Genomic DNA, 17,392 nt, shown 5'->3' with positions numbered 1-17,392 from the left:
GCGCACGCGCGTAGAGCCTGCGCCGCGTGCTCCCTCCTCCTCCCACCCCGCACGCCGGCGGCCGGTGGCGCGGGGCCGCCGCCGCCATCATCATGTCGGCCGAGCAGGTGAGCGGGCTGTGCGAGCAGCTGGTGAAGGCCGTGACGGTGATCATGGACCCGGCCTCCACGCAGCGCTACCGCCTGGAGGCGCTCAAGGTACGCGGTGCCCTGCCCCCGGCCACGCGGGGCCCCGCAGCGGGCCGGTCTGGAGGTGTGGGGGGGTCCCAAATGGCGGGGGAGGCGCTGGGGGGAGGCTCTGAGGGGCTGGGGGGAGGCTCTGAGGGGTTGGGGGGAGGCTCTGAGGGGCTGGGGAGCGGCTCTGAGGGGCTGGGGGGCGGCTCTGAGGGGCTGGGGGGAGGCTCTGAGGTGCTGGGGGGGCGGCTCTGAGGGGCTGAGGGACGGCTCTGAGGGGCGGGGGGGCGGCTCTGAGGGGCGGGGGGGCGGCTCTGAGGGGCTGGGGGGAGGCTGCGAGGTGCTGAGGGGGTCGCGGGGGTCCCCACCGGGGGTTGCTGGGCTCCGGGGGAGGTGAACGGCCCCGCTGAGCGCCCGCCGTGTGTCTGTCCCTGTCCCCGAGCAGTTCTGCGAGGAGTTCAAGGAGAAGTGTCCCATCTGCGTGCCCTGCGGGCTGAAGCTGGCCGAGAAGACGCAGACGGCCATCGTCCGGCACTTCGGCCTGCAGATCCTGGAGCATGTGGTCAAGTAAGGGTGCTCCGCCGGGGCTGGGGGCCGGCCCGCTTCCAGCCAGCCGCTGGTCCTTGCTCTCCCCTTCGGTGCCTCCTGGCTCTAGGGGGAGGTTTCGGCACACAGAGAGCCTGTCCTGCAGCAGGGGATGGCTAATGGCCCACTTGCTATTCCTTTTTCTCCTTCTTTCTCCTCTGAGGAGAAGAAGGCTTTCGGGCAGGTTGGGAGGGTTAATTCACCAAGCTCTGAGCCACGTTGACACTGCAAGATGTAAACAGGCACGCAGGGTTACAAGTAGGTCCTTTGCAGTGTTCTCTATCATTAGCCTCACGCTAACAAAGAGGCTTTGTATTAGTTCAGTTCTGAGATTCCTCTCTCTGTCGCCTCTACAGACCTGATGCTTTGTGCTTTGCTGCTGCTTCTCGTGTCTGTTGACCTCAGCAGTGCACGCCCATTTGCCAGCAGCAGTTTTAACTCAGCCTTTTCATTAAGCGATTGGGCAGTGGCAGGGACATTGGGCTCCAGTGTCTCATTCTGTCTAGTTTAGGTAAAGAAGTGGTGGTCCAGTGAGAATCAAGTCAGAGATCTTCATAAACATTTTGACTTGATGTCCTTCCTTTCCTCTCTTTTTTCTAACTCTTTTGAACAGGTTCCGCTGGAACAATATGCCTCGCCTGGAAAAGGTTTATCTAAAGAACAATGTCATGGGTCTCATATCCAATGTAAGTACTTTCTAGTCTGTGAAGCGTGATTCTTTCACTTGGAGATAGAAAGTGGGAGCAAAAAGGTGAAAAGACTCCAGTTAATTAGCACAGAGGACCTGAATTCAAGTCTGGATTTCGTTACTCTCTTGCTGTGCATCCCTGGTTGTTGCAGTGTTTTATTTCATGTTGTAGTCAGGTCACCTGTAGAACAGTGATGTCATCTCACATGGCAGGAGGCTGTGAGGCTTCTGTGAGTTACTTTTGCTTTCTTAGAAGGACCTTCAGTAAATACAAATGTTTTATCTTTGCAAGAATACTAAAGCCGTTATCTTAGTCATGTTTACTTTACAATTGTGGTTGTTGTCATGGCTGGGTGAGTTCCATTTGAGGAAAATCGTTTCGGTTCCTAGAGTTCACCAGCTGTGGATGCTTGGGAGGGTAGGAGTCCCGCTCAGGGTAGCTGAGATGTGGAGTTTCCCTATATTGTTGTTCTCGGGTTTGGTGGTGGTCTTTTTTTCATTTGTCGTTTAGAATATTTGCAATCACTGGGCAATTCTGTGACAGAATTACAGTTGTGTGGTGTTTGCGTGCTTGTGTAACTGTGCCCCTCTTCTCTCGCAGGGAACTCAAAGTATTCTAGAGGAGGAAAGTCACATTAAGGATGTTCTGTCTCGCATCGTGGTGGAGATGATCAAGCGTGAATGGCCTCAGCACTGGCCTGATATGCTAAAGGAGCTGGATACCCTCTCCAAGCAAGGGGTATGAACCACACCTGTCTGTTCTCTTCCACTTGCTGGTAGGGTGGGTTTCAGTCTTCCACAATTCTGAGGAAAGCCTAACTCATGGTCAGGTGAGACAGGTTGACGATGCACTCAAAAAGTACCTGCAAGAGTCAGTTATTCTAGGAGATGGTTTTAGCAGAGAGAGAGCCCTTCTTCTGTTTTGTTTTCCCAAAATGTGGCTTGTATCTTCATGTATGATTACTTTCTGCATCTCTGGGCTTATCTGTAGGGATTTTAACGTTTTATCTGTGCTCATGGAGTGTGTTTCATTTTGGGACATTAGGAAACTCAGACAGAACTGGTGATGTTCATCCTCCTACGTTTGGCAGAGGACGTGGTGACTTTCCAAACGCTGCCTACCCAGCGGCGACGAGATATCCAGCAAACCCTCACCCAGAACATGGAGAAGATCTTCAGCTTCCTGCTGACTGCCCTGCAGCAGAATGTCAACAAGTACAGGCGCATGGTAAGTGTCTCCTTTCATTAGGTTCACTCACTGCTTGGAGGCATTTAGGAACTGGCATGCAACTCGCACGTCTTGGGAGGCAAGGGCAGAAACTGTCTGAAAGCCGTTGCTGTAGGTGTGGGGCAGGGATCTGCTGTGACAGGGCTGGCAGGTTTAGCGTTGATAGTTCGGATTTGGAGGGTAAATGGCTCGATTGGACACGTGCCTCGTGAGCACTGCTGGAATGCTCAGCTGGCTGACACTAGGGGCGTGCGACTTAGCAAGAGCAAGGGGTAGTCATGGCAGGAACAGGTAGATTGGGGTAGCTCATGTAACAGGCAGTGGTAAAGTGATGTCGCCCTGGGCTCAGATCTGCTGTTGTTTGCTGCAGTCGTGTTTGTGTTGACACGCACATTGCATCTGGGCCTCTCTGGTCCTTTTCTCCTAGAGCTCAGGGCAGGAGGCCCTTTTCTGCCTCGGTGTGGTGAGGAGTGCTCTTCCTTTTTGCATAAAGATATTTTTTTCCAGAATTCTTACCTACTGTCAGAGGTGTGCAGCTTGGTCAAGATGCAATAGTGTAGGCAAATGTCTGCCCCAGTCTGTACTTGTCAGAAGGAAGCGGATTTGAGAGGGTGAAGCAGAATTCAGAAACCAATGTAGAAATAACCTGCTTAGGTGTATCTCTTTTCCTTTTTTTTCCTGTGAATTGAAATCCAGAGTTATACTAGAAATGAAACAGGGAAGAAATGAAAAAAACATGCCTTACCTGACTTCTGTTCCTTTTCCTAATAAACTGATCGGCTGAACAACCTCTCCTGTAGAGCAGACAGTTCTCTGCATAGTTCACGGTGGTGGGTGGGAAGCCCTGGTGCGTTTTGTAGTCTGGTTGAAATGCATTTCCAGGTAAGGTTTGAATTGCAGTGCTTGAGGTTCTGAAGTGTGGCTGCTTCTGCTAACGGTGGCATCTTTCTGATTGGCAAGGTTGGAGCACCCCAGGAACAAGAAGCCCTCACCACTCCACAGGTTAGCAGATCTTTGGGATGTTTGTGCACAGGGAAAATTCTGAGGGTTGGGTGTTCAGTTACCTGCCTGCACACTGAGACTGGGGGAGATGACGGACAGTTCCCCAGGCGCGTAATCTGCAGTGCTTCTAAGTATGCAGTTCTGCAATAGTAGCTCAGTTGTTAAATATTTGGGACCCAAACAGATTGACTTAAACTAACTGCGCTGAATAGATTAGTGGACAGTTTCCAAACCAAAACCTTGCAGCGGAAAGAAATGCTTCTGGTGTCTTTGCGTCTGAAAAACAAATAACGCCTCTCTGAGGGCCTCAAACTGCGTGTCAGGTAAAAAGATGGTGCAAGCGGTGCCTTGTTAAGTGTTTGCAACTGTGAGTCAGGCTGTGAGCTCTCGCCCCAGCACTCCCTCCAGCTGCCATTCTAACCACAGACAAATTGCTTAGCATTTTCACACATGAATCTCAGTAGATAAAAGCCACCAGCATCTTTCGGAGACTGACTCTTGGGTGTAAGACACTCTAAAAGGTCAAAAGCTTCTTTCCTGGAAGCTTCCAGGAAGCACTGAAATGCCTTTCCCTCTTGTCCGCTGTGTCTCCCTGGTGCCTGCTGACTGGAGTGTCATCTTTTGGATGAGAAGGAAACGGTGGCTTAACCTGCAACTGAAAGTCCTGTTGTCTCGCCTGCCAGGGGGCTGCGGAGGTGGTTCTGATGGCTGTAGCAGTGGCTTGAGCAGGAGACTGCTGCATCCTCTTTCACTAGGGAGCCGTTCCGTGAAGCTGCTTCTGGCTGCATTCTCGAGAATAAGCCTGTCCAGCCGCGGCTGGGAGTAAGCTTGTGCTGTAGCTGCTCACTTACCATTCCTTGTTTTCTTTTTCAGAAGACCGATCTGGCTCAGGAACCAAAGGTGAGTGGAGCTATGGAGGCATTAGTGCACTAGCCATTTTTAAAACCAAGGTTGTTTAGAAACAAGCTTCTTCCAGACTTCGGAGTCTGTTACCTGCAGATGGTTTTTTTTCACTCGTTATACTAATTACTGAGAAGAGAGAAGTGAGAGATGCACAAGTGGAGAGATGCCAAGACTTTAACTTGACATCCTTAGCGTGGGGACTTTGGCCCTTTTGCTGCCACCTCACTTTCTCAGTGCTGTTCATGATGGTGTTTTTCCAGGGGGTGGACAGTTTTAGGTGGGAACTAGTGTTTCCCTTTGGCTCTGACTTCTTGCCTCCTCTGTTCGCAGGCCCAGGCAAACTGCCGCGTGGGGATAGCAGCGCTCAACACGCTGGCTGGCTACATTGATTGGGTGGCCCTGAGCCACATCACGGCAGACAACTGCAAGCTCTTGGAGATGTTGTGTCTGCTCCTAAATGAGCCTGAGCTCCAAATAGGAGCAGCAGAGTGTCTCCTAATTGCTGTCAGCAGGAAAGTAAGTTCTTCCTCAGCTACCCTGAGTCCTCTTTGTTTTCCTTCTATTCTCCTATATAATTCTTCAGACCGAACAACGGTATCTTTACTCTTGTATTTAAGGCAACAACATTCAAATGTGACTGCTTTGTGTTAATGACATTTATAGTGAATGTTGTGCCAGCACAACACGTGGAGCAATTGTTGGAACACTCCAACTTGCGTGCTTGCCTCTTCTCACAACTTTGGGAGATCCCCATTAACATTTTTTTTTTCATTTCCTACAAGTGGGAAGTGGGAAATATGTCACCTAGCTGTGTCATCAAGCAGCTCAGAGCAGTGACAGCAGGTTCTGAACAGGTAATTTGCCCTATCTGTTCACAGGCAGCTAAGTGTCAAGGCTGAGTATTCATCAGCTGCCATTAAGTAACTAGCCAGACTGCAATGAAGAAGAGCTAGTGTCTGAAGATCAATTTTTCAGTTTAAACTGACAACTAAGGTTGCTGTGGGAGAATTCTTGAAAGGAATAATACCTTTTTTTTTTATTATTCTTTGTGGGGTGGGAGGATAACAGTTTTTACTGAAATCATTTGTGAAATGCAAACCTTCCCCTAGATGGAAGAACAAATGGGGATCTTCCAACTTCACTTGCAGATGGGAATAAGTAGTTGTGTTCTAATCGAGGCATTTGGCTTTTCTTATACATAGGGGAAGCTGGAGGATCGGAAACCTCTGATGGTCTTGTTTGGAGATGTTGCCATGCACTACATTCTCTCTGCTGCCCAGTGAGTACAATCTTGCTGCTGTCGTCTCACGTAAAACTGCATAGCAATGGCTTTCTGTAAGTAATTTACCAAAAAAAAAAAAGTGCTGCTCAACTGCAGAAAGCTAGAACTGGGTTAGGAGAGAAAAAAACAACCTTTTTTTCCCTAAACCTGAAAAACTGCATTTTTTTTCAGATTCCATATTTGAAGGACAAAGTGGGATAAATATATCAGCTTCCCCAGCTTTCTCTTTTAGTCTAAAACTGATGAGGAGGGACTCTGAAAGAAGCCATTTTGGAGGTTTTAGATGTCAGTAAAGTTTTGTTTTTTGATAGAAGCAAAGAAAATCCCACCGGGAAAGAACCTAATTGCTCTAGTATTCTCTTTGTCTACAAGATAGTTACCTACAGCATGAGTAACAGTTTTTTTCATTCCCTTCACACCCAGAACAGCAGATGGAGAAGGCCTGGTGGAGAAGCACTATGTTTTCTTGAAGAGACTTTGCCAAGTTTTGTGCGCGTTGGGCAGCCAGCTGTGTGCGTTGCTAGTAAGTCTCTACTAATACCAGCAGCAGTCTTGGCAAGGCTAGCTTTTAGGGCTTGGGGTGAGATAACCCTGGTCTGACATGAGACCAGGGTTCTCTCTGCACGATTGGCAGCCCTAAGGTTCTCCACCCATTTGGAAAAGGCAGAAATGACTCTGCTTGCAGGTAGGATAACTGTATCCTGCCAAGTCATAGGAACGTAGAATGAAGGGACCCTGCTCGATTCAGGCCCCTGCTGTCATCGAGAATCATCTCCAATAACCTCTGTAACCTACTGAAAATTGTTTAGTTTCTTGCTGCCTGTTACTACAGGAAAACTACTTGAGGCAATCAGTCATGTGGGAAGCTTTTTAAATTTTACCACTAAAAATATCTCAAAGATAGGTGTTTGTAACATACGTATATAACGTCGGAGATGTTCTCAGAGAGTATACCTGTTTGTTCTTCTACCAACATTCTCTCAAGCTTAAGAAACAAGAAACACTGTTTTTGTTCCTGCCGTTGATCTTTTTAATACTGTTTGTGTCAATGTTGAGATGAAATCGCACACTGGATGCGATGCTGACTGCTGGATTCCCACACCCCTCATTCAGCACAGGGCTCACAGTGCTTCTACAGCAAGGAAGGCAGGCTTGCTGAGAGATGCTGCTCGTGAGGAGACTGAGGCAGCCAGCCTGTGTAAAGTGATAGAGCAGAGTAAATTCTCACAGGTAGGGAAAGAAAAAAAAATCTTTGAGAATTTATCCCTTACAAGAATAGACAGCAAAGGGTGAGTTCTTACTTCCAGTGACAGGGACTTCACTTGCTGTTAGGCACTGGGAGTTGTTAGTCCATAACGAAGTAATGAGGTCAGGATTTGAGTCCAGCACCCCCAGACTGGTCAGCAGAACTTGCTACTCCTTTAGCTGCTGGTTTGAGGAAAAACTCACTGGTGTGCTGTGGTTTTGTCTCTGCTCCTTCACAGCCTATGGCCTTGGGTGTAAGTTCTCCTGCTTTACCCAAAGACATGGCACTTGTGAACCCAGCATGACACACGTTCAGTATTTTTTCTGAAATTCTTTGTCTTTCTAACAGGGCTCAGATTCTGATGTGGAAACACCCGCCAACTTTGGAAAATACCTTGACTCATTTTTAGCCTTCACAACCCACCCCAGCCAGGTATGTAGAGGGCTGAAAGTCTTGCGTAGGTCTGTGTAAGAATGTGTGAATTCATAATTAAGCTACCCTATATAAAACTGCAGAACTTCATCTGCCGGTTATTGCTTTCAAATCTCTCAGTTCAGCTGAAGACCTGAAATAATACGAAGTGGTTTCTCTATTACCACCCCATTAGGAATGGTACCTGACACAAAAGTGCTGAGTAGAGAGTCTAATGCAGAATTTGCATTTAGCCCTGGTTTTTATTTGGAGAGATTTTTGACTTCCTGGAAGTTTAGGTTGAGCCTGCAGGGTGTCTTGGCCTCAGCTGAATAGTCAGTGTAATCTGCTCTTACCTTCTAATTGCAACACTGGAGGCTTAGCAGTGGAGGTTCCAGTGCTGAAATCCTTCTCTGTTCCCGTTTTCCCTCTCTTCCTTCCCAGTTTCTGCGATCCTCCACTCAGATCACGTGGGGAGCCCTTTTTCGGCATGAGGTTCTGTCTCGCGACCCCTTGTTGCTGGCGATGATCCCCAAGTACCTTCGTGCATCTATGACCAACCTGGTGAAGGTACGTGGGAACGTCTGTTGCGAGTGCCAGAGACATGATCTCCAGGCTGCTGAGCAAACAGCTCTGTCTTGGCATTTTACTGTCTGCTCCTTCAGCCTCGCCTCCTTGAAGCTGGTGTTAGATCTGATGGGCGACTTCTCTTCCTTCCTGATGTTGTCCACTCTGTCTCTAGGTGGGCTTTCCCTCTAAAGCAGACAGCCCCAGTTGCGAATACTCTCGCTTCGATTTTGACAGCGATGAGGACTTCAATGCCTTCTTCAACTGTAAGTTGCCCTCACCCCATGCGGATGCTGTTGTGTGTGCCTTTCCTCTTACGTTCGGTTGCTGGCTGAGTTTGGAGACTGCCGTGTTGATTTGGCAGCTTCCAGTCATGTCCTGACTCTTTCAGCCTGAATCCTGGAGCTGAATGAATTTGTGATTTTCCTGTGACAGTTCAGGCATTTCATTTTACTATTTTGCTATCATACTTTCCAATTATTTTTCTTGCTGGCCAGGTGAGTGGTCAAGTAGCATTTGCTACCTAGTGTCAAAGAAAATATCCCTCTTGATCACCTAGATGAGGAAATGAAATGGCCTGGAATCCTGCTCGGGCTAGGAGAGGAAAACAGCTTACAGAAGACTTTGTATGTCATCCCAGAAAGAAAGTCTATATTGGCCCTGCTAGGAAGCTTTTGGTTCAGTACCAACTGTGTGACCGAGCAATTAAAATAGCTGATCTTAATCATGATCTTAAACCAGCAAGCAGGCAAACCTGGATTTTAATAATTTCATATTTGCTTTCTTTCTGTACTTTACTTTCTACAAATGGGGTTGGCTCTCACTGGCTGGTGTAGTTAGGTACTTGGTGGCTGAGAGGATGTTCTTAATAACTGCTTGCTTTTTACTGTTACTTTCGAAGATTTTGAGCGTTGCATTTTTTGTGTTGCTTATTAGGTTGTTTGCTTTCCTTATAATAAATCTGTGTGGAAATCAAAAAGCTAAATGCGCAAAGACAAAATGTGAAGTAGTGTTAGGGAGTTAAATGGTCTTGAAGGTATTATGGATATGAGAAAATAAAATTGGTGTGAAATTCAAAATAAAACTATTTGGTCAAACATCTCTTTTAAACGATGCAAGTTGCATCTGTAATCAGTAGAGCTGTTTCTTTTCTGTGGTCATGTCCTGGAATATTTTGGAACAGATGAAATTTCTTGTTTTGACTTTGCTTTTGTTCATATCTTTGGAAATGAAAACAAGACTTGCTGGTTTGGGGTGGTAGTTTTTTGGTTCTTTTTTTAGCATTAGCTTCTCAGCCTGTCACTTAACTGGGTAAAGTTGAATAAACTGGAAAAAGTGTGTTTAGCTGTGGGAAGTGATAGTTACCTAATGCTGGGTTTTGTATCTCAGTATCTCGAGGTGCTTTGTAACAGCAAACATGTATAATTTAAAGATTTTTTTAAATGAAAAACAGAAGCTCAATTTTATTAAATCTCAGTTTAGAGTAATTTTAATAATTCGTATTGCATTTTAATTGTTTTTATGTTAACCCATCATTTTTTAGTCCATTTATCTCTCTTCCAAAAAACGTGCATCCTGTTATAGCTAGTTTACTCACTGTCTATTTGAGATTAATACACAGCTATTCTTGGAACAACAGTCCAAAATGTTCCCAGGTCTGCAAAGATGCAGGTGAGCTTTGGTGAGGTAGCATTTGTAGCATCAGCTCGTTGCATGGCGTCTGATTCTTTTTACTGCAGCTTTCCGAGCCCAGCAAGGGGAGGTGATGAGGATGGCTTGTCGTCTGGACCCTCGAACTGGCTTCCAAATGGCTGGTGAATGGCTGAAGTACCAGCTCACAGCTCCTGTTGACACTGGACCCATGAACTGTAAGTTATCTGAAAAAAAAATAAGGATTTGGTTTTTAATTCAAGTCAAGATGGAACTTCTGTGCCCTTTTTTATTTTGTGAGGGGGAGCCAAGAGATTACACTAGGTTTTCAGGCTTTCAAAGTCTTTGGAAGTTGAAAACAAAAGCAAACAAAAAAATATGTATCTTTTGCTGTATACCTATGGAATAGCTACTGTAGAGCTCATGGTGAGCAAGAAAGCTCCTCCTCTGCAAAGCAGGTGTGTCTTCCCTCTGATAGAATTTTACAATTATGCGGGCCTTAATCTGTAACGTTATTTTTGTTGAGGGAAGTTGTGCTTGACTGGCAAACCCCTCTGTTAGTCACCTGGCTGCCCTCCTCTGAAGGAGGGCCACTTGGTGCTCCGCAAAGTCACGCTGAGGGCAGTCTTGCCTGCAGTGCTGAGTCTGGGCATGCGGTCCTTCCTTTTCTTTTCCCTTCTGTGATCTGTTGATGTTGCTCGTTAGAGTACCTCAAAGATCAGACCTGTGTCTCAGGATCCTTGACATAAATAATGCAAATCACAAGGAAGTACCTTAATTGCTTCCAGTGCATCCCTGCTAGGCATCTATAGGGAGAGCTTTGTGACTAAAGTACTTGGGAGTGCTGAGATGTTGCGGCGTGGGAGCTTATCAGCCTGGTGTTGTGTGTGAGGGGAGGAGCGCGGTGAGAGCTCCAATGTTCTCTTCCTTTCAGCTAAGACAGGTGAAGGTCTCTGCTCCATCTTCTCCCCATCCTTTGTGCAGTGGGATGCCATGACCTTCTTCTCAGAGAGCGTCATCAGCCAGATGTTTCGAACCCTGGATAAAGACGTATGTGTACCAGATGCTCTTACCTGCTCTCCTGGCTTCTTTTGGGTTGACATGTGTGGTTTTTTCACCTGTGCTGCCCTTGAAAACTTTGTAGTTACCATTCACTCCCATGTGGGGGAAAAAAAAAAAAAAAAGATTGTTTGAGTGTTTCTCCTGAATGCTGACCCCTTCTTTAGGTGGAACCAGTCTCATATTGGCTTATTCTGTCAGACATTTTTTGGTCCTGGATGGTAGGAGAGGTCACAGGAGAGTGCTCAGATGACATGGTTTGACAGTGCCTTGCTAGAGACCTGCTTAAGCAGAAATTTCCTACATTTATTCATTTTAATCATCCTCTGATTTGACCTGTTTTTTCTTTTCATTTTCTGTGCTTTTATCAGAGTGAGAAAGACTCGTGCTCAGGGCGTGGGAGATCAGAAGATCTGATGAAATTTTTCTCTGCTGTTTGTGCAACAGTAGGCAAATCGGGAGAGCATTTTTTCTTCTTAGCCTCATGTAGACTGGCTTGATTTTTGTCAGGTTAGGCTGCTCACACTAATTCTAATCACAGTAAAGTAATTACGTGGGTTGATGTATAGTTGGTTAAGCATGCAATCTGTTGGACGGTGAAAAGGAGAATTGGAATCCAAACTGAGAGAGAGGAAACTTGCCTTCCTCAGAGGTACAAGCAATACTGGGATTTCAGATTGACATGTAAGACTGCCCTAGCAGCGATGGCAATGCTGCTGTCTTCCTTCCTCAGCAAGTGCACAGAGCACGCAGGTAAACTGAGGTTTCTACTGCTTTTCTTTCTGCTTTAAGATAAGCAGTCTTCAGCTGAGAAGCCTGATATCTTAGCAGCAGCAACTCAGTCTAGCTCTAAGAGTTCTAGGGTGTGTGCTACAGGCTGAAGTCCTGAGCGTTGTTTCCTTTTTTTTCTTTCCTCCTCCTTCCCCTTCCCTGCTCCTGTAGGAAATCCCGGTGAATGACGGCATAGATCTCCTGCAGCTTGTCCTTAATTTTGAAACAAAGGATCCTCTCATCCTGTCCTGTGTGCTCACCAATGTCTCTGCTCTCTTCCCATTTGTCACTTACCGACCAGAATACCTACCACAAGTACTTTCCAAGGTAGGTACTTCCAGACCATGCTAAAATCAGGTAGGCTTTGGAGCAAGGCCCATGTACTAAGCTGCAGTAGTTTATTCTCTCAACATTCCTGTCAGGGGAAGACTGTCTTCCGTGTTAATGATGGTAAAACAGTTTGAGTCTTGTTCAAGGAGAAACAATGTCAAATAACACAAATTTTGCAGTTTCCAGCCTTAAATCTTAACATTGAGTGCGCTCTGGCCAACAAGCACCATGTTTCATTTCAAGGCCTCTCTGTGCTTATGATTCATCCTTCAACTTAGTCAGGTGTTAACTGACGTTAATGAATTTGCACCAAAGTCTTATGATCTGTTCCTTGAGCTCAAAACGCCTGTGACTGCTGGATATTAACAAATGACATGGGCTTTTGGATTTTTCTTCCTTTTTCTCACAGCTGTTTGCTTCAGTTACCTTTGAAGTTGTAGAAGAAAGTAAGGTACGTCTGAATTATTCTCTAATACTCTGTAACAGTTGGATCAAATTATGTTTTATTTAAGAGCATGCTGAGTCTGAAGACTCTGCTTTAGTAAGCTTTTCAAGTAGAGCCCTGCTCCTGGAAAGAGCTGAGGAGTCTAAACATAACCGATCTCTTGATTGACATAGCCTAATAGGCTTTGGCTCTCAAACGTAGAAGGCCACAGGCATGGTCTGAGGCCAGTGCACTTGGTCCCAAGCCTATGCTGGCCCTCCTGAGGGTGAAATATATTCATTAACTGCGGGTAGTCTTCAGGGGTTGGCATCCGTGGCTGTGAACAATGGCTGTAAAGCTGCCAGCTACCTAGGGAATGCTTGGAGTCTTGATATAGTCAGTAAGATCCACAGCGTCGCTCCGGGAGCACAGCTTGTCCAAATGTAGGTTCCTGGGGTTGCTTTCCAGAGGAAATTGGTTGTTGCGTAGCTGGTCGGGGTGTGTAATGTTGGGGGGTGTTTTGATGTGTACTCAACAGTGCCGAAAAGTGTATGTAATGCATTTGTGTCTTGATGATACCCTGCATTTGTCTGAACTTTCGTTTTGTTGCATTGAAGTTTGTTATGTCTGTCCAGGCTCCTAGAACTCGAGCAGTGAAAAATGTGAGAAGGCATGCATGCTCCTCAATCATAAAGATGTGTCGGGATTACCCTCATCTTGTCCTGGTACGTAAATGCAGCTCTGTCACAAAGAGTCTTGTCTCAATTTCAGCTGGATTTGATGGGATCTTTCCCATGCCTACAGCCTCTGTTTTTCTTCAGGGAAACGTTCCTGCTGCACAAATGACAAAGTGTTTTATTTCCTTCATCCTGCCCCACCACCCCTTGCCACCCTCCAAAATTTTTTTCTGACGGAAAGTTGAATTGTAAAGTCATGAGTTAAATCCAAAATGGATGAGGAGGAGGAAACAAGCAGCACTAGATTCATTTTGAGGGAATTGTTTGCTGATTTTCTCTTTTGTCACTTGTGGTAGTCTCAGTTGATTCCTTAGCTGAAGACATTAGCAATGACTAATCTCCAGGCTTTCTTCTGTTACTTAAAAGAATGAAGGAGCAAGAGGAGACTGTTTCTGGATTAGCTTGAGGAGACTAGAAAATACAGACATTCTTTACTTTTGAAATCCACGATCTGGTGTTCTGTTTGATTTTGCTGAATTAAGTAGCCTGCACGCAGCATGAATACCTCTTGAGCTCCTTCCTTTTATTGGCATTTATTTTAGGTGGCTCTAGAGTTACAGAAGCACGAGAGGGAATTGCTAGTTTGTTTAAGCAGAGTTCTTGAGGATGCTGATTAAGGTAGTTTAGGAGTTCTAGTCTGCATTCTGCACTAGCTACCAAGAGTTAGTGGGTTTGTCTCTTTCCCCCAATACTGGTCCCTGAACTACATCTCCCTCTTGACAATGGCCAACCAAATATTCTCCCTGGAAGAGCCAAGGGCCCAGAGTTGCTCCCAAAATATCTCGATGACTTTGCTGCAGCAAAATGATTTCTGATACTCACACAAAATTACAGGAAGACTTGGTTGCAACTGGAGTGGGTAGGGAAGAAACTCAACCATTTCCATGGAGATAGTGTTGACCATATGAATCATTATTAACCTAGTTTGTACGCAAAGAGATGGAAGAGTCCTAAGTCTGGCACTTAGCCAAAAGAGCAAGGTACTTTCTGTGACTAAGTAAAAGGACCAGAACTATTTTGAGGTGTGACCCTACTGTAAGGGAAATGATTGCCTAGAAGAGAGAGGTGTCCTCTGCATACTTCAGTCGTTTTGGAGACTAAAGTAAACTGGATGCAGGATTATGACAGAAGGGCAGGGAAGAAAAGAGGTTTTTTTTAGACTGAACATTCAGAGGAACTTGAGTCTGAAAAGGAGATGGTTATGTGGAAAAAAACTTAGACGTGCTTCTCCAGCTGTTTTGGATAGTGCAGTACGCCCCAGTTCCCACCCCTGTTCTCCCCAGTGGTTTTCCTCCGCACCAAATGGTGACGCTCTTCCCCTTGGATGTGTTTTCCAGCCAAACTTTGAGATGTTGTACAACCACGTAAAGCAGCTGCTCTCCAACGAGCTACTCCTGACCCAGATGGAGAAGTGTGCACTTATGGAGGCCCTCGTCCTCATCAGCAACCAGTTCAAGGACTACGAGCGGCAGAAGGCTTTCCTGGAGGAGCTCATGGCCCCCGTTGCTGGCTTGTGGCTCTCCGCAGAGATGCAGAGGTACGGGTCGCTGCTCTGAGCTTTGAGCTGGACGTGTTCCAGAGGTGGTGTGAAGCCCAGGAGGGAGTGTACCAAAAAAGGGGGTGGGGTGGTGTCTAGTGACACCTGGGCTCTGGGCAGTCATTGTGATCATAGCTCTGCCATTCAGAAATTGCCAGCTCAAGTCCAAGTGCTGTTTGTTGAACCTTGCTAGAAACTTGTGGAACCTTGGTAAGAGTTAACTCTTCCCGGCAAGGACGAACGCTTCACGGCATACTCAAAGCATTTGCAGAAAGTGAGAAAAGACCTTTGCTCATCTCCAGTAGAAGCTAGGGAGCTGAGCTGTTTCTGCGGCCCTGGACAGCTGGGCATGCACAAGAGTTTTCCCCAACAATGCTGTCTTTATAAGAGATTTAAACATCTTGGGTTCTTATGGCCCAAGCATCTTCAGAGGACTGAAGATGTTTGGAGAACATCCACACCTCAGCTGTTTGTTTTTTTTTTCTCATTTTCTCAAGTACAATGTGGAGTGCTAGCCAACCTCTCTAGCCTGTTCTGTATTTTTAAGATGTTTATTGGCCAGTGCAAAGCTCTGTTCAAAGTACCCTGGTACAAATAATAATTCCCTTGTCTTTTGCTGTTAGAGTCCTCTCAGATCCTGAAGCCTTTATCTCCTACGTGGGCGCAGATAACAAAATTGCTGATCCAGTCTTGGAAGATCCTAGTGGCCTGAACCGCTCTAGAGTGAGTATCATTACTAGGAGAGGCGCAATCCTTAGAGAGAGGGCCTCGCCTCCTTGCATCCTGCACTTCTGTTGTGGTTACACATGAGATCTCTCCCAGTCATCTCTTTTTTTTTAGTGTTTGGATCAGTAGGTTTTTCTGATGGCAGAGTAACAGGCAGGTTTTTGCCTCTCCGGTGAGTATGTAGGCCATGCAATATAGATTATTCAGCACAGTAAAGCACTCTATTCCCTACTCTTTTGTGTGGCAGAGTTTGGTTTTGGAAAAGCCATTGGTTTACGTGATTTTTGGAAATACGGTGTGCTGAGTTGTGCTTTTTTGAGCCAGGCAGTATGGAAAGCGTCATGCTGAGACTGCAGCATGGAATACAATTAAAATTCACCCGAGGACATTCACATTGTTAAAGTTGCTTGCGAGATGTCTTCACTTCTTGGACAGACTGCAGATGGAGCTGCTGTCACTAGGTCTGCTGAAATGCTGCACGGAGCTGCGCTTGTGATTTGATGCTAATGCAGTTTGACCACTGTGTCATTGCCCATGTCCACATCTGTCCCAGTACGTGAAGGAGATGAAGGACTGGTGGTGTTGAGCATTTTAGAGGGGAACCTGCCTGGTTGCTTGAATACACATTAGACTGTATGCATTGATGTTTTGTGTAATAATGAGATCCTAGGCCATCCTGCCATGGCTGAGGGTCCCTGAAGGTGATGGAAAGTAGTAGCGCAATAGTTTGCTGCATTTTCTTGGTAACAAACCCACCAGAGTTTGTTCCTAGTTAGACTCACTAGAGTCTTCCTTTTGAGATGGGATGATGGTGGGTTTCTCTGGATACCTATTTATTCAGGTCGTGCTTTGGCTGATAACACTCTGCTCACGTCTCTTGCTGCAGATAAGCTTTTGTGTGTACACCATTCTGGGAGTTGTGAAGCGAGCTCGTTGGCCTGCCGCCATGGAAGAGGCGAAAGCTGGAGGATTCCTGGTTGGGTTCATGCCCAGTGGAGCTCCAATCTACCGCAACCCCTGCACTGAGCAGGTCCTGAAGCTTTTTGACAACTTGCTTGCTCTCATAAGGTGGGTCGAGTTGACTCGAAATCATTTATGTTGCCTTAAGAGTCTCTGAAAGCTAAACCTTATAGATACTTGGTATGCTCGGAGCATGTTCCCCCAGCGAAGGCAGTGGGAACACAGGCTGGTGCAGGTGCCCAAGTGCTGTTCCTGACTGTTCACAGTGGGGAATGGCACTGGGGAAACTGGAGCCTTCTGAACACCCATTGGCCTGGCCTACAAGTGTCCATCAAAGCCAATGGGAGCTTGGGCTGGGATTGCTTCCCCCACCTCCACTGCTATAAATCTGCCACACAGTTAATCGTTTCTCGACTAACATCTCTGCTCTGCCCTCAGCCCCTACCAGGCCACCTCTCCAGTCACCACCGGGGCAGTCCCAGCTCTCATCGCATCCTGTTTGCGTTGTTCTCTCTTCAGTGTTAAATTAAGCTGGTTTTGCTGAATATGACTGTCAGCTTCCTGAAGCACTGCCTGCTATCGAAGCCAGTGGATGCATACTCTCAGGCTGTTGCTACCCTGCTGTGCCTCTCTGCACATCCCTGGTGGTGTACACGTCTAGGGCAGCCAGAGGAGGGAGAAAAATCCGGTAGAAAAGGGGAATCCTGTATAACACCGTTCCTACACTTATAGATGAGGAGTTCATTTCAGGGTGACTGCTGACAGTGGGGTCTTGCCAGCGTTGCCCTTTTACTCGTGCTGTCTAGTCAGGTATGTTTGGTAGTCACCAGTGAAGATTGTGCCGGTGAGAAGCACCGTGCTGGACTGGTAGGACAAGCACACGCTGTCTTGGCCCGCTCTAGCAGTGCTTCTCCTCTCAAAGCTCCTTGTGGCCCGTCGGGTGCTTCTTTGGCCTGTGGGCAGGGCTGCACCTCCCTGGTTATGGCTGTGGTGCAGATGAGCTGTGCTCGAGGTGGTTTTGCCTTTCATCATGAAGGAAATATCCGAGGGGTGAACTTTTGGGGCAGGTTGGGTAGAGTAGAGTTGTGTTCCTGCCAGAACTCACACGTTATT

The 17,392-nt window shown here is 46.7% G+C and overlaps 1 protein-coding gene across 4 annotated transcripts in view; it reads left to right on the top strand.

Moving 5' to 3' along the window:
* Positions 1 to 2: 2 nt before the first annotated feature.
* XPO5 (exportin 5) overlaps positions 3 to 17,392 on the top strand; it is a 29,084-nt gene continuing 11,694 nt past the window's right edge. Inside the window, exons 1-21 of one of the 4 annotated variants that reach the window (XM_040550827.1) lie at positions 3 to 197; positions 619 to 740; positions 1,372 to 1,444; positions 2,048 to 2,185; positions 2,492 to 2,674; positions 3,635 to 3,676; positions 4,550 to 4,576; positions 4,910 to 5,095; positions 5,782 to 5,858; positions 6,285 to 6,384; positions 7,456 to 7,539; positions 7,963 to 8,088; positions 8,261 to 8,351; positions 9,825 to 9,953; positions 10,670 to 10,785; positions 11,737 to 11,892; positions 12,305 to 12,346; positions 12,955 to 13,044; positions 14,394 to 14,593; positions 15,217 to 15,316; positions 16,206 to 16,387. In XM_040550827.1, coding sequence (XP_040406761.1) covers positions 93 to 197; positions 619 to 740; positions 1,372 to 1,444; positions 2,048 to 2,185; positions 2,492 to 2,674; positions 3,635 to 3,676; positions 4,550 to 4,576; positions 4,910 to 5,095; positions 5,782 to 5,858; positions 6,285 to 6,384; positions 7,456 to 7,539; positions 7,963 to 8,088; positions 8,261 to 8,351; positions 9,825 to 9,953; positions 10,670 to 10,785; positions 11,737 to 11,892; positions 12,305 to 12,346; positions 12,955 to 13,044; positions 14,394 to 14,593; positions 15,217 to 15,316; positions 16,206 to 16,387 — 2,369 coding nt within the window. In that variant the 5' untranslated portion in view covers positions 3 to 92. Of the gene's footprint in view, positions 198 to 618; positions 741 to 1,371; positions 1,445 to 2,047; positions 2,186 to 2,491; positions 2,675 to 3,634; positions 3,677 to 4,549; positions 4,577 to 4,909; positions 5,096 to 5,781; positions 5,859 to 6,284; positions 6,385 to 7,455; positions 7,540 to 7,962; positions 8,089 to 8,260; positions 8,352 to 9,824; positions 9,954 to 10,669; positions 10,786 to 11,736; positions 11,893 to 12,304; positions 12,347 to 12,936; positions 13,045 to 14,393; positions 14,594 to 15,216; positions 15,317 to 16,205; positions 16,388 to 17,392 lie in introns of all 4 variants that reach the window. The other 3 variants (XM_040550826.1, XM_040550829.1, XM_040550828.1) reach the window with 3 other exon arrangements.

Source organism: Cygnus olor, chromosome 3 (assembly GCF_009769625.2).
Source record: "Cygnus olor isolate bCygOlo1 chromosome 3, bCygOlo1.pri.v2, whole genome shotgun sequence".
In the NCBI taxonomy this organism is placed as follows: domain Eukaryota; kingdom Metazoa; phylum Chordata; class Aves; order Anseriformes; family Anatidae; genus Cygnus; species Cygnus olor.
The sequence above is the reverse complement of the archived record's forward strand: the minus strand, read 5'-3'. Positions and strand labels throughout refer to the sequence as shown.